The sequence below is a fragment of the Miniopterus schreibersii genome (genome assembly GCF_964146895.1).
Source record: "Miniopterus schreibersii genome assembly, chromosome: 5".
NCBI lineage: Eukaryota > Metazoa > Chordata > Mammalia > Chiroptera > Miniopteridae > Miniopterus > Miniopterus schreibersii.
The window spans coordinates 90,102,426-90,117,369 of NC_138106.1; the positions used below are offsets into that span (position 1 = coordinate 90,102,426).

At 54.1% G+C, this 14,944-nt stretch overlaps 1 protein-coding gene across 2 annotated transcripts in view; it reads left to right on the top strand.

Annotated features, from left to right (window-relative positions):
- The window catches only part of NUP210 (nucleoporin 210), a 94,606-nt gene that overhangs the window by 35,413 nt on the left and 44,249 nt on the right, over positions 1-14,944 (top strand). For both annotated transcript variants that reach the window (XM_081138598.1, XM_081138597.1), the window contains exons 7-14: positions 1,390-1,548; positions 2,104-2,172; positions 3,981-4,087; positions 4,725-4,865; positions 5,957-6,094; positions 7,293-7,448; positions 8,601-8,799; positions 13,528-13,673. In XM_081138598.1, the coding sequence (XP_080994724.1) occupies positions 1,390-1,548; positions 2,104-2,172; positions 3,981-4,087; positions 4,725-4,865; positions 5,957-6,094; positions 7,293-7,448; positions 8,601-8,799; positions 13,528-13,673 (1,115 nt within the window). The remainder of the gene's footprint in view (positions 1-1,389; positions 1,549-2,103; positions 2,173-3,980; positions 4,088-4,724; positions 4,866-5,956; positions 6,095-7,292; positions 7,449-8,600; positions 8,800-13,527; positions 13,674-14,944) is intronic.

A 14,944-nucleotide genomic window follows, 5' to 3' on the forward strand; every position in this document is an offset into this window, starting at 1 on the left:
TAAAGCAGAGCTGCTTTTCTGGGCCGTCACCATCTCCGCCTCTCGCTGGGATGCGTCCTCGGTGCACCGCGCCACACTGGACATGGGCACATAATCTGCAAGAACCGCAGCCCACTTGGCTGGCTGGACTTGGTTAGCGACCAGGAAAGGAGCAGTGTACGCCCTTTCAGTGGCTCTCAGCCCTAGGGTGCAGAGTCACCTGGAGGGCCTGTCACAGGGCTGGGCCCACCCCCTGAGTTTGCTTCAGCAGGTCTGGGGTAGGGCCAACAGTGTGCAGCTCCCAGGTAAGGCTTCTTGTCCAGGGAGCACATGTTGAGCACCCTCTGCTCAGGGGCAGATTCCTGGGACTAATCAGGACCCACAAGAGATGCCCCAGGGCAGGAAATGGGCAAGTTGCTGCCGTTTCAGAACTCCTTTCAGAATTCCTGGGCGTCTGGAAGCTGCTCCAGGGGCAGCTTCTGGCTGAGCAGGGAAGTGGTCAGTTGTTCACCAGTCCTCTTTCCTCTCCTGCTGGAGGCTGGGCTGTGGCCACTCCCGTGGGCTTGACAGGAAACGCTGGGGAGAGGGCGTGTCAGAGTGGCTGGCTCTAGGTCCGAGTCCCAGCTCTGCTGTTCCCCCTCTGTGGGACCACCTATAAGCTTTTATTTTCATGTCCACAGTCTCCCATCTCGAGATGTGGGCATCAGGACTACCCTTTTCAAGGGTTGCTGAGGGACAGAATGGGGCACTGTGCCCATGGAACATTAGCACAGCCCCCCAACTTGTTTCCTGGTCAGCAGCAGCCACTTAGATCAAAAGTGCTTGTGCGAGGGATTGACAGGTGGCGGGTTCTGTCGGCTATTATTTCCCAGGGAAGTTGCTGTTCATCCTGGCCTGGCTGAGCGGGTTCTCTCCACAACACGATACCGAGCTCACGAGTGGAAGCATCGGCGATGGTCAGGATAGCAGCAGAGAAGATTCTTACGTATTCTAGACTCAGCTCCCAGACTGTGTGGGACAGCAAGGGCCTTCTCTGGAAACTCCCAGAGGATGCACGGCCCAGGGACCCCCATCGGGCCCCCAGTGCGAAGCCGAGTGCATATCTGGGTGGGCACGGGGGTCTGCTGATCTCTGCAAGCAGGCCTTTCACAGAGGCTGCACTTAATTTTAGAAAGCAGCAGACAGCAGCCACAAAAAGCAGATTGCCTCTGAAGATTCCTGGGGAGTCAGCTTGTTGCACAGCCATGGAAAATAATATTAAAATTCAAAGTGTTGAAAAAAATTAAGCAAAAAAATATGATGCGGCTGTTCTGGAAGCAGGGATTGAGGGTGCAGTGAACACCTGGCTCCTGACGACTCCTATCTTCTTGCTCCCTCCCTCCCCCTGGCTCTCTGGTTTTGGGTGGCCAGAGCTCTCCATGCCCTCAGATCAGTATGAGCTGCAGCTTCAGAACCACATCCAGGGCCACATGGGAGATCCGGGCAGGCCCGTGACTGTCTTGGCTCAGGACACGTCGACGGTCACCGCGGTTCAGCTGGGACAGAGCAACTTGGTCCTCGGCCACAGGAGTATCCTTTTCTCGGGCAGGCATGTCCTGCGCACCCAGGTGTGTGTCCTGTGTGCAGGAGAGCTGTGTTTGGAGGTCCAGTCCTTTTCTCCCTGGATGCTGGGCTAGGCTAAATAAAGTTCTGTTTTTCCTCAAGGTCTGAAAGTCAGAAAGCCTGCTCACCTCTGTTGGTGACTTACTGGAGAGGCTCCAGGATGGGAGGTGGTGGTGGCCTGGAGCCTCACTCCCGCCCGCAGAACCCCTGGCGCCTGCTGTCTCTTTTGAGGGGTGGCTGAAGCTGTTTCCATGCTGGTGGGTGGGTTGTCCCTTGTCTCATACTTGCTGGTGTGCCCTGTGTGCCTCCAGTGTCCCCTGCAGAGACCCCCCCCCCCCCCGGTGCTGGTATAGGGAGCAAGGGGTGGCTCTGATCCTGGAGACAGCTCTGCCCGAGTTGACACGAGGCAAGGCCGTTCCCTCCCTCCTTTGTGTGGTGGGTGACGGGCACTGCCCTACCCATGCTGAGCCTGCCAGCTATTTATTAGCTGTCTTGTGTTTTGTTCCTTAATGAAGAAATCAGGTATCCGTATGCAGGGTGCTTCCAGGTTACCGAACAGCACCGTCTACGTAGTGGAACCCGGATACCTGGGTGAGTGTGGGCATCCTGGGTCCTGGATGTTGCTCTTTTTTGATTACAGGAGTTAGAAAAATAAAAGTAACAGCTCCTCAGAGAATGCTTCACTCTGGACGGCTCTACCAGCTGGGAGGCTGGGGCCATCTTCGCCCACTTGCCCTTGCCAGGGCTGCTGCCTCCAGTCCGAACCCAGAAACTATCAGAGGCCAGACAGAGCCAGGCAGGTGGCTGGCTTGTCAGGGAGAGAAATGGGGTAGGGTAGAGTGGGGAAGGGTTTTTATACCAGGGCTCTGTCCGCAGCTGACCACATCCATGGACGTTTGGAAGTTGGGGCCTACTCGGTTAGAGGGGCCCCTGAGGTAACATGACAGCTGGGAGATGTCTCCTTGGGGAGGTAGGGGAGGCTTTTGTCTGAGAGAGGAGGGGAGGCACCCACAGCCACGGAGGACTTAGAGGGGTACAGCCAGTGCCCAGGAGCTGCCACAACAGATGACCACCCGAGAGGTGTCCGGACACACTCCGGGTCACCAGCTCAGCGCTTCTGCTCTGAGCTTGCTCACCAGTTGAGTGCACTGGCGTGGTTCAGGGAAGAGAACATTGGGTGTGCAGCAGCCCCCAAGGTCAGATTGCTGTGTGGTGCAGACCCCCGTGGACGATGTGGTCACACCAGGCAGGATGGCCCTGCGTGTCTGAGAAGCTCCACTTAGAAATGCTCCCTTGGTACCTCCGGCTCTGGTCTGTGCTGGGCACTGGCGTTCCAGGAGAAGGAAGACAGGATCCTTGGTGCTTGGTTTTGTGGGGAGAGACCAGCACCTCTGGCGGTGACCGGACAGTGGGAAGGTTAGTACATGTGAATGCAGAGAGGGGCCCAGAGATGCCAATCGAGGCAGGCCTTTCCTAGGCAGCTGCTCTTTCGCTGGTGGCCCAGGGAACAGCTTGGATAATGGTGTGGACATGAGAGAGCATATGAGGGGGCATCAGGCAGGCAAGAGGCCTGGAGCCAGTGCAGGCTCACACAGGGAGCATGCTCAGTGCCAGGCCTCACACATACACCTACTGTGCATTCAGAATGTAGACACAATGTGGGTTCAGAGTGTAGCCCTAGGGTAGACTCAGGTCGCAGGCCCACTGTGGACTCAGGGCCCAGACCCATTGTGGTTCATAGGGTAGACCCTTGTGGATTCAGAATGCAGACCTACTGTGGATTCAGAACATAGACCTACCCTGGATCAAAGCATAGACCCACTTTGGAATCCGAGTGTAGACTCATGGACTCAGAGCGGCCCACTGTACTAGAGTGTACTAGAGTGTATACCAGTGTGGATTTTGAGCCCAGACCTGTGATGGACAGGATCCCGTTTGAGCCTTGAGCAGTCAATGTGGGATTGCCCTGGGGAATCTTAGAGATCAGCTCAGGTTTTTAGGGCTCAGTGCAGATGGCCTGCTTCAGATCTCACAGTCATGAACAGCTGGTCTTTTTCCTCAGAGGAATACAGGTGAGCAGTTGTGGGCTGTCTAGATGAGCAATTATGAGGCCCTTGTGGTGAGCAGTTATAGGTCTCTCCAGGTGAGTGGTCTGAGCCCTTCCAGGTGATTTTGGGGCCCTCTAGGTGAGTAGTTGTCGGTCTTCCAGGTGAGTGGTTATAGGTACCTTTAAGTTGAGCAGCTGTATGTCTCTTCTGATAAGTGGTCTGGGGCCCTTCCAGGTAGGTGATTGCGGGGCCTCCAGGTAAGCAGTGTGGGCCCTTGTGCTAATGGTGCTTGGTCCTATCTTGTATGCCCCTGTGACCTGACGTCAGGGGCTGCCCCTTGCCTTCCTACAGGGTTCACAGTCCACCCTGGTGACAGGTGGGTGCTTGAGACTGGACGCCTGTATGAAATTACTATTGATGTGCTTGACAAGTCTGGCAACAAGGTCTACCCCTCTGATGTGAGTGCCTTCCTAGGGTCTTGGGGGGTGGAGAGATGGGATGTGACTCCTGGAATAGCTGTTCAGTAAGCTGCCCCCAAAGGAACTGGGGTCCCCATGCAGGCAAACCAAGTCCAGAACCTTCCTAGTGGTGCTGCTGGGTCCATGAGAGAAACTGTTGTGGGATCCCTGGGGCATCTTGAACCAGTGCACCTGTGCATCTGCACCCCACAGGCCTGCTCCCTCCAGGGCTGGGGGTGGGAGAGGAGGCTGCAGCGTCTGGGGGCGGTGATGGCAAAGTGATGTCTGCTAGCTGGAAATAGCTGTAAGGGTTTCCATGTCCTTGACTGTATTTGGTTTCCTGGTTGGGACCTTAGGGCCTATGAAAGCTGACTAGACTTCCAGCCCCCATGAGCCCCACATGGGTAACTACAGCAGGAGCACCGGGTCATTGGGTCATGCAGCGAGGGGAGCCTGGGAGGGGTCAAAGGCCAGAGCAGGCTTTGTCCAGCTTGTATGCTGGCTTTTGAAGGCCTGTGAGCCTTGGCAGCCCCTCGGCCCTGCCTGACTGCTGCTTTGGGCCAAGTGGCTTCTCTCCTGCACCTTGACTTTCCTGCTCTCTGAGAAGTGCCCTCACCCATCCTGCCTCACCTTCCAGAACATCCGCATCGAGACTCTGCTTCCCTCCGAGTTCTTTGAGGTGCTCTCTTCTTCCCAGAATGGGTCGGCCCATCACGTCAGGGCAAGAAAGGGAGGTCAAACGGCTATCAAGGCAGCCCTCACGTCGGTGGTGGACCAGGCAAGTGGGCACCTCCCTCATCCACCTCCTGGGCCCCCGGTTCACCCAGGCTGAGTGTGAGCCCAGGGATCAGGGCCCCAAGCTTGGCCTGCGTGTTTCTCAGGTGCAGTGAGGGCCCCTCTCTCGGGCTGAGGGATGACTGGGGGAAGTGTGGCTTTGGTCTCTTCCTGTCACCTGTGCCCACACCAGGCCAGAGCCCCTCTTCCTCTGCCAGCCCCTGAAAAAGTGAGCCTGCACCTTTGGGTGACGTCTGGAACTCTTGTTGAGGGGCAGTGTCGGGCTCCCTGTGTCCAGGTGTGCACCAGCCAGGAGCCACCAGCATCCCTTTGGCTGTTTTTGCTATGAGTCTTTCACAGTCGTCTTTTTTTTTAAAGTTTTTACACACACACACACACACGTGTGTGTGTATGTATATATATGTATATATTAATTTCTTGTTGAAAGTATTACAGATGTTCCCCTTGTTTCCCCATTGACCCCTCTACCCTGCACTTGCCCCCCACCCCGGCCTTCCCCACACTATTGTCTGTGTCCCTGGGTTATGCATATATGCATGTAAGTTCTTAGGTTAGTCTCTCCCCACCCACCCCTCCTTTCAGAATCTTTTCATTTCTCCCTGTAAAAGGGCAGCCAGTGTTAGGTGGGGGCAGCTCCTCACCGGGTGGAACAGTGGCATGTCCTCATCTGCCTGCCCTGCGCCACCTGCAAGAGGCAGCAGAGAGAAGTGGCCTGTGGACCGCATGCTGTTCCCAGCAAGCCTGCGCTTCCGCTCTGGGGCTTTGGGCGAGGTGCTTTAGCATACCACCTCAGTTTTCCCACCGTAAAGTGGGGATACCCACATCCGTCCTGTCGGGGTCCCCGGGGATGAAGTCAGGCAGCATTTACTACAGTGGCCATTACAGAGCCACACAGAGCTGTCTCCGTGGAGATGGAGAGGCTCCAGGTTATCTGGCATCTTCCTACAGGCTCCCCCGCAATCACAACATCTACCTTTGTGACTGATCCCCAGGGAGGGGCAGGGGTCTGCTTGACTGGGAAAGCTGCTGAGAGCCTGGTTGTCATGGTGATGTGGGCACCCTCACCCCTTGTAGGATGGAGGGGTCCACATGTTACCAGTACCTGTGTGGAGCCAGCAGGAGGTGGAAATTCACGTCCCCATCACCCTCTATCCCAGCCTCTTGACATTTCCGTGGCAACCAAAGACAGGCGCCTATCAGTACACGATCAAGGTAAGTGGGAGCCCCCACGCCTGGCTGCACGCCTGTGGGTGTTTCCATGGGACTGGGCTTTTGGCCATTCTGTTTTTTCTAATATTATCTTCTAGGGGCTGGAGAGGATTTAAAATCAGAGAGTATGCTTTCTAATTTTCTGAGGTTTCTATCACAGCCATGTATTTTGATAATCAGAAAAAATCCCTGAAAAACAGAAAATAAAGCAAAATAAAGAAAATGTGGAATGCAGATGTAACTTCTATATGCATTTGTTTTTTTTGTTTTCGTGTTTTAAAATTTATTGCTTTCAGAGAGAGAAAAAGGGACGGAGGAAGGGAAGCAGAGAGAGAGACATGGATTTCTTGTTCCACTTACTTATGCATTCATCAGTTAATTCTTGTATGTACCCTGACCCGGGATCAAACCTGCAACCTTGTTGTGTTGAGACAATGCTCTAACCAACTGAGCTACCTGGCCAGGGCCACATGCATTTGTTTTTGTAAAAAATTGTTTTCCCAAAGCAGTGTAAACCTTCTTAGAGAGAAAAATTGAAATTCAAGGGAAAATGTCTCCAACCCCCAACCCTGCCACTTACAAGTGTTCTTGGGCATTTGTCAGCATGGACTGGCTCCTCCGGGGCTTGAGCCCTTGTGGCAGCACAGTTCCTGTCAGGCGTGTTTCCCTGGCGGTGATGACAGGTGCCCTGTCTGTGCACAGGTACCCACTGCCAGGTGGGTCACCTTCCTGGCCCCTCTTGGGTTCTGGGGTGGTGGCCCTGCTTTTAGAAGCTGCCGGATTGTCGTTTACTTCATGGCAGGGGACTAGGAGTGGGCAGGGGTGTGCCAGGAGGGAGCGTGTGTCTGGTCAGGGGCAGCATCCTGCACCTGGCTCCATGGCCTAGAGTCTTTCCATTCCAGCCTGAGCTCTGGGAGGTTCTGGGGCCACTGTCATGGACATGTGTGCATGTGTGTGTGTGTGTGAGCCACAGGGTTCCGAGACTGTGTGGACCAGACCGAGGAAGAGGGGAGAGCGAGGGTGGAGGCAGCCTCCAGTCAGGCGTGGGCTTGATGCCGTGGTTTTCCTTGCATTGGGGGACGCCGACCTGTGTGTGTGGGAAGATGAGTGTGACTAGATATAAGAGCGAGTGAATGTGAGTGGGTGTGTGTGAGGCAGAGAGAGACCAGCAGGGGGGCTGATTGGATGATCTCCCCCCTAGGCCCACGGCGGGAGTGGGAACTTCACTTGGTCTTCGTCAAGCTCCATGGTTGCCACAGTCACCGTCAAGGGCGTGATGACCACAGGCAGTGACGCAGGACTCAGTGTGATCCAGGCGCAGGATGTTCGGAACCCACTCCATTTCGGGGAGATGAAGGTGAGACCTCAGGGGCCCGCACAGCCCTGGGGTGGTGTCCAGCCCTCAGGCTTGAGAACCACCCTCCAGCGCTTGGTCTTAGTGTTGGCAGCAGGTGGGGTGGTGGTGGGCCAGGCCCCTGCCCTACCTCGGGAAGTCACAGCTGCATCAGGAGATGGAGCCGAACCCACACCAGGTGGGGGATGGGGCCAGGAGGGCCAGGGTCAGCATAGCAGGAGTTTCTGGAGTGGAGACCAAAGAACACAGAAGACGTGAGATAATCGAACAAGTCACTCTAGAAAACTCACCAGACTTAAGATACGACTTTCCAAATTGGAAGGGTCACTGAGTGTTGTAAGTTCACAGGGAAGGGAAGGCCCAAGACTCCATGACACCCGGCCCTGGCCCCTTCCTGGCTCTACACCTGGCTTCACACCTGGCTTTTGACCCCAAGTGATGTGGGATCAATTCAGCAAAGGCCACAGGTGGGAGTGGTCATCTGCAGCTGAGCCTGGTGGCCTGACCACACCTCCTTCCTTTCTGCCTGACCCTGACCTCACCCCCTTTTATTACATCATTTAGGCAGAAATCGAAGGTCCATGGTTAGGGTTGGACTGCCTGGGTCAGATACCACTACAGTCCAGCTCAGACAGGCTCTCTTACCTCCTGGGCCACTAGGCTCCAGCACAAACAGCCTCTCACCTCTCAGGCCACCAGGCTCCAGCACAAACAGGCACTCTTGCCTCTCAGGCCAGTGTCTTCCTCAAGTCATGAGGTTGGTAATAGAACCTTCTTAGCAAGGGGTCTGAGAGGAATCAGTGAGTTAGCATATTCTCACTGAACCTGGAGTCTGCTAAGTTTTGCCAAGTTTTGTTTGTACAAGTACTCACTGTTATTGATGATGGCTCTCTCTCACCCTCTACACTGTCTTCTTTACGTTTCTCCAGCATGCTGAGATCTCTTCCCAGAATGCCTTTCCTCTAGACTTTTGTCTGGTTTCCTCTGATATGGCTCTCAGATCTAACCTGCATCACCTCAGAGAGGTCTTCCCTGACAGCTCTATCCCTGAACGCCACCCCAGTGCTCAGCACACAATCCTTTGAGTAAATCCCAGCAACAGGCCCTGCCTCTCCCTTGGAGCCTGATGACCCTGGTCCATGCCTTGTCTTCTAGGTGTATGTGATCGAGCCCAGAGGCATGGAGTTCGCCCCATGCCAAGTGGAGGCACGCGTGGGCCAGACTCTGGAGCTGCCCCTAAGGATCAATGGCCTGATGCCTGGCGGGGCCAGTGAGGTGGTTACCCTTAACGACTGCTCCCACTTTGACTTGGAGGTCGAGGTGGAGAACCAGGGCGTGTTCCAGCCGCTTCCAGGTAAACTAGCACTGATGAGCGAGCACCAGATAGCAGCGGGACTGACACCTAGTGTTCAACATGGGCTGCCTCAGGCTCCTAAATAGGGGGCTCGAGGCAGCAGGGGTCACAGGAAATGGCATTTGTCTTGTCCTCCATCAGCAGTGGTGTTGTTTGGACCTTACATGCCACGTGACCTGTCATGTCACTGTGCTCTCTCAGCTTCAGTTTCCACATCTCTCAAATGGGTGTCATCCTAAACAGAATTGCGTCACTGTGCCCGTTTCAGTGCCTGGAGTGCATCAGTGCTCAGAATGCACTGTTAATAGGGGATCTGGTCAGTGACAGAATCGTGATACCTTTGAGACTTGTCAGGCCCAGCCCTCCAGAGCCATCCTAGCCGCGCACAGGATCCTTTCCTCTTTAGCACCCCCTGCAGGGTTTGGGTGGTGATGTCAGCGGCGCTGGGGGCAGTGGAAGTTGGTGTATAGAGTGCCAACCTTGCCCTGCACAGGGTAAGTAAGCGCCTTGTGTGTGTGTGACCTCCTGAGACTTCACAACCATTGTGGGAGGAGGAACTGTGGTCGGGTCATGTGTGCGATAAAGACTGAGGCTGCGTAGCCATCCAGGGTCACACAGGGGCACAGGGCATGATGGTGTACAGATCAGAGTATGCCTGGGATGCTGATCTGAAGCCTCAGTCCTCTGAAAAATGGGGCCTCCCAGGGAAGTTGGCTCAGGGGCAGTCAAGGGCTTCCTCTCCAGTTTGCAGATGAAGAAAAGCAAGGACTGCTGAGCCATTGAGGGAAGAGTGAGGTCTGGGCAGAGGGTAGAAGTAACAGGGAAACAGGAACAGTGTTCAGTGGGTGGGCTCCTGAGCCTGGGCCCTGAGGTGGGCTATCTGGGGACACGGGCTCACACAATGGACCTGGAATGGCTGAACCTGTTGAATCCTGAATTGTGAAGGGCGCTGGAGGGCTTGGACCCTAAACCTCAGTGTCCAGGCAGTGGGAAGCCCCTCATGGTTTGTGAGCAGAGGAGTGATGCGTGATCCTGGCAGGTTTAGGAAGTGGAATTGGCAGAGAGATTTGTAGGAGGGCCTGAGGTGCTGAGCAGCTTCCATGTGACCGCTGCAGTTGTGGTTATTCTTGGAGCCGTGTCACGAGGAGCTGTGCAGAGGCAGGGGGCCATGTCTCTGAGACACCACTGAGCAGACATGCTATGTCCTTCTCTGGAGGGGCTGCTGTGTCTTCTCTGACCATCCAGGAGAATCTAGTTATGTGAGATCTTAAGTGTCCTCGGTGAGGCAACAGTTTAGGATGGAGGAAGACATTATGCATGGGAGAGAGTCCCACTGACGGCAGGAGAGGAACCTACTTCCCCAGCACTGCCCCACAGGTGTCCTGGTAGGGAGTTTGCAGGCTCAGCCCAGGCACCAGGTCAGCATCCAAGAGGTCCCAGGAATAAAGGACAGGCATTGGAATTCCACACTCCTGGGTCTGAGTACCCCTTCAACATATTGGCTGTATGATGTTAGGCAAGTTGCCCAACCTCTCAGAGCCTTGGGTTCTTCATGTATAAAGTGGGGACACCGGCCCCTTGCCTGCTGTGAGGGTTACAAACGAATGTCCCTCAACCCAGGGCTGGGGTTTGTTCATGAAGAATGCAGCTGAGACAAATCCTGTGGCATCAGAATTTCCCTTAGAAAGCTCCTTAAGTGTCTGTCCCCCAATGTAGAGCATATGTGGCTTTGTGAAGGTTTGTGGTAGGGCCCAGGTTATATGAAAAGTCCTAGTCAGGGTAGAGAGACAGGCATCGTGGAAGTCCATGGGACTCTAGAGCAGATGGGGTCAGTAGACTGAGTGACACCTGCCCCAGGCCACAGGAGGCTCATGGGATAGAAACGTGAGGGCAGCTGTGATCCCAGTTAGGCTGACGGGCTGCTGCTATATCTCTGTCTCCCTCTAAGGGCACATCTGTCGTCTTCACCAAGTGAGGAGCACACATGATGGTTCTTGGAAAGGGGCTACACCAGGTCCTCTGGGCAGCTGCGGTCCAGGCACCACCCCTGCCAGCACCTTTTGGGTCAGTTTGGGGCCTCACCCTCTTCCTACTGGACTTGGCCACTGGAATCCCATTTCTGCGTTGTCCTCATTGTTGAAGCCCCTTAAAATCCCCTTGAGTTGTGGGCATACTGTGAACTTCTCCATGGAGCCCTCAGGATCCGGCTTGGCCAGGCTCACCCCTGGGAGTGGCTGTGCCTCAGACCTTGTTCCACCCTCGCCCTTTCTCCATGCTCAGCCCAGGCTGATCTTCAGCCCCCTCAACCCCCGTTCACTGAGCTCCTCCTAAGTGCTGTGCCCTGGGGGTCCCCCAGTAAACAGAGGTGTAGTCTCACCTTCACAGCCCTTACCATCTGGTAAGACAGGAGGCTCCGCAGGCAGGGGTGGTGCTGGGACTGTGCCTGTGGGGAGCACGAGTCCTGGGAGCTGTTTCAGTCCTGGGTGTGAACCCACCGAAATGCCCAAACATGTTCCCCAGAAGAAATGTGCTGAAGACAGTGCCTCTGCCAGTTTGGAGGTGTGGGGTGGCTGTTCAGAGGAGGTAGTAACTGAAGGATGGGACTGGGAGGAAACGGGGAAGAGTATTTGGAGGAGCAGGAAGAGTGTGTCTGCCTAGTGACCCGCAAGGACGTGGTGCGCCTCAGCTCCTGCTGGGTGGGCGCCAGTGGGCCTCCAGTTTCCAGGGCAGGGCCTGTGGAGCCAGAGTGTGCCCCCCAGGGCTCCGTTCTTCAGCATCTCTTCCCACCTGTACAAAGGGCCCACCTCCCTTCTTGTAATCCAGGGTCGTGTCCAGATAAGCATTTGTACGGGCTCCCTGTTCCCGACAGGACGACGGCAGGGTCCATCACCCGTCATTTCCCTGTTCCTTTTGTCTGTAATTCTGGACACACATGGCCTGTTGGGCAGCTTCCATGTTCAGGAGCACCTGGGCTTTGCCTGTGGCTCTGGCCTACCCTTGGCCACATGGGGCCTTCTACCCGGGGACCGGCAGTGGCCTTGGTGAAATGGCATGCATTGCAGTGTGTCCTAAGAGCGCGGAGGAGGTTGTTTTCAGGTGTCCACAGCAGCTCTGACTAATCGCCCCAAACTGGAAACAACCCAAATTACCCATGAACTGGTGAATGGACAAGCAAATTGTGGGACACCCTGACACTGGGACTTCTCAGCAATGCAAAGGAAGCAGCCATAGACCATGCAGCAGCCTGGCTGAGTTTCAGAAATACGCTGTGTAGACCAGCCAGATGTGAAGAGCACAGTTTGTCCATGTGCAGTGTGAGGAAACTGGTCCCTGCTGGGACTGAGTGCAGAGCAGTGGCTGCCAGGGACCAGGGCTGGGGAAGGAGGGGCAGCTCATGGGTGTGGGTTTTCTTGTTGGGGGTGAAATGTTCTAAAATTAGTGGCGGTAGTTGCACAACTCGAAATGTGTTCAAACCACCAAATTGCATGTGCATTTTAAATGGGTGATTCTGCATTATGTGAGTTATATTTCAGTAAAACTAAACTACAGTGGGGAAATCAGAATGGTATAGAGATGTCCTCCAGCGGAGGAGTGGCTGGGGATTGCCCGGGAAACCTCGTGAGGGGCCTGGGGTGGGAGGTGGGGGTTGCTGTTCTGCACCCTGGTGGGTTGGGGTTTCCCGGCAGCCAGAACTCATGGCATGGTCTGTGCATCTCACTGTGTGTAGATTTGACCTTAAGAAAAACAGCCATAAAGAAGTATTGAGCTGTAGATAATTGTGTTCATAAAGTATTTAGAATGAAGTGTTCTGACACTTGCAACTTACTTTTAAGTGCATAAAATATGGGTAGGGGATGGATAGATACGAGAAATAAAGCAAACTGGTCATTGTAATTGTAGCATCTGGGGGTGGGAATGTGGAATTTCACAACATACCTTTTTCTAAATGTCTGGAAAGAAAACAAAATTCTGCTGCACCCCCACTAGAATGGCCTCTTTAAAAAAGGGTGGAAATTACCAAGTATTGGCAGGGATGTAGCGTAGCCATTAGAAAGAGTATAACTTGTTGTGACCATTTTGGGAAAGATACTAGGCAGTTGAGAGCAGAACATACGCATGCCCCTAGGCAGTTGGGACTAGGGGTACACACAGCGCTCTTAGGGGACATCCAACGGAGAGGCCGAAATCTGTCCACCAGAAGCGGGCACCGAAAGAAATGTTCTCAGCAGCACCGGGCACCATTGCCCTGTGCTGGGAACAGCCCCGGTGTTTGCATGGCATGGAGGACTCGGTGGCAGACACTTCACACAGCAGAATAACATATACAAATGTGGATAAAAGATCTACAACATGCAAAACATAATGAGGGATCTCACCATTAACACCGAGTTGAAGAGGGCAGACACAAAGGAGTGTAAAAGCGACTCCCTTCATATAAAATATAGAAGCTGGCAAACAAGGCAGAACAGTGCTGCTCCTTTGGGGGGGAGCCAGTGACCGGAAAGGTCTGTGGGAAATTCCAAGGTACAGGTCCTGGGTACAGGGTGTGCTCAGTTTATGGGGAAAATCGTAGTGAACTGTGTGTTTCTGACAAGCGTAACTTGTATGGGAATTATGATTTTACGATAGAAAATTAGGCTGTGTGTCTAGCCCAGGATGAGGGACTGTCCTCCCGCCGTGTGGCCAGCGAGGTGTGTTCACGGTGACTGTCTGCTTGTCTTCCTGCAGGGAGGCTGCAGCCGGGGGCTGAGCACTGCGGTGGCGTCAGGGTGAGAGCCCAGGCCCAGGGGCACACTGCGCTCCTGGTGAGCTACAAACATGGCCACATCCACCTGAGTGCCCAGATCACCATCGCCGCCTACCTGCCCCTCAAGGTGAGCCCGGGGCTCCTGCTCTCCACTGCTTCCCTGATGGGAATTATTCATTTGTTCTGGTGAATTTGTGTTAAAACCCTGATTATTCAGAATAGCTTTTAGAACAGTGATTTCTTTCTGTGATTTTCGAGCTGACATTAGGAAGCATGTAGAAGGAGCAGAGCCTCCCTGGTGGTGGATGGTGACTGCTGATACCCATCGGATGAAATGGTACCCTCTCTGGGCCTCCAGAGATTAAGACTGAGGGGCCGATCCTGGTGAACTCCAGAGTTACCCTGCAGGGTCTCCACAGAACCCTAGAATGGGGACAACGGCCCTGGCTTGTGGGTGCAATTCTGGGGCCTCAGGAACCTGGCACAGGTTTGGATTCTCTCCCTGCCTGATGTCAGGTGACCATCAAGCATCTGAGTCCCAGGGAAGCAGTCACAGCACTTGAGGTCACAGCACACTGCTTCAGGTTTGACACCAGCTCTGAGTTTGAACTCACCAACTCTGTGAGTCTGGCTAATTTAATTTCTCTGGGCCTCAGTTTCTCTGCCTGTAAAATGGGGCTAATATAGTACCTGCTTCATAGGGTTGTGGTGAGAATTTGCTGAGGGATGAGCAAAGTGGGCTTAAAACAGTGCCTGGGAGGTAGTGAGGGGTGAGTGAGTGTTAGTTGTTAAAATACGAATAAAAGAGAACTGGACCTTCCTCCAAGGATAGTTGTGCAGGTTTCACACAATAGCTGCCTCACAGAAGGATCGTGAACATGATCATGTCTTACTTTGAACTGTGCTGCTCACATGGGAGACCTGGAGAGGGTAAGGTGGCTCCTCCGTTAGGGGAGGGCTGAAGGCGTGGCCTGCGCGGCCTGCCCCCAGCCTCCCTGCTGGGCCAGCCAGTGCCTGCATTTCCCTGACACTCAGCGGCAGCCTCTGGGACAGCTCTGGTCCCCTTGGCATGTGACTGTTACCCATTAAAGAAAGCTCAGTAACATTAGCATACTTCATCTCAGAGCCCTGGCCCTGGGCATAGTGTCTGATACAGAGAGACCACAACCAAAGGTGTTTTTTAAAATTGAGGTATAATTGACATGTAACAGGGTGTTAGTTTCAGGTATACAACATAGTGATTCAGTGTTTGTATGTATTGGGAAATGATCACCACAATAAGTCTAGTTGCCATCTGTCACCCCCCATAGTTAAAATTGTTTTTGTGATGAGAGCTTTTAAGCTCAACTCTTAGCAGTTCAAAACGTGCAGTACAGTATTGTTACCCACCATCACCAT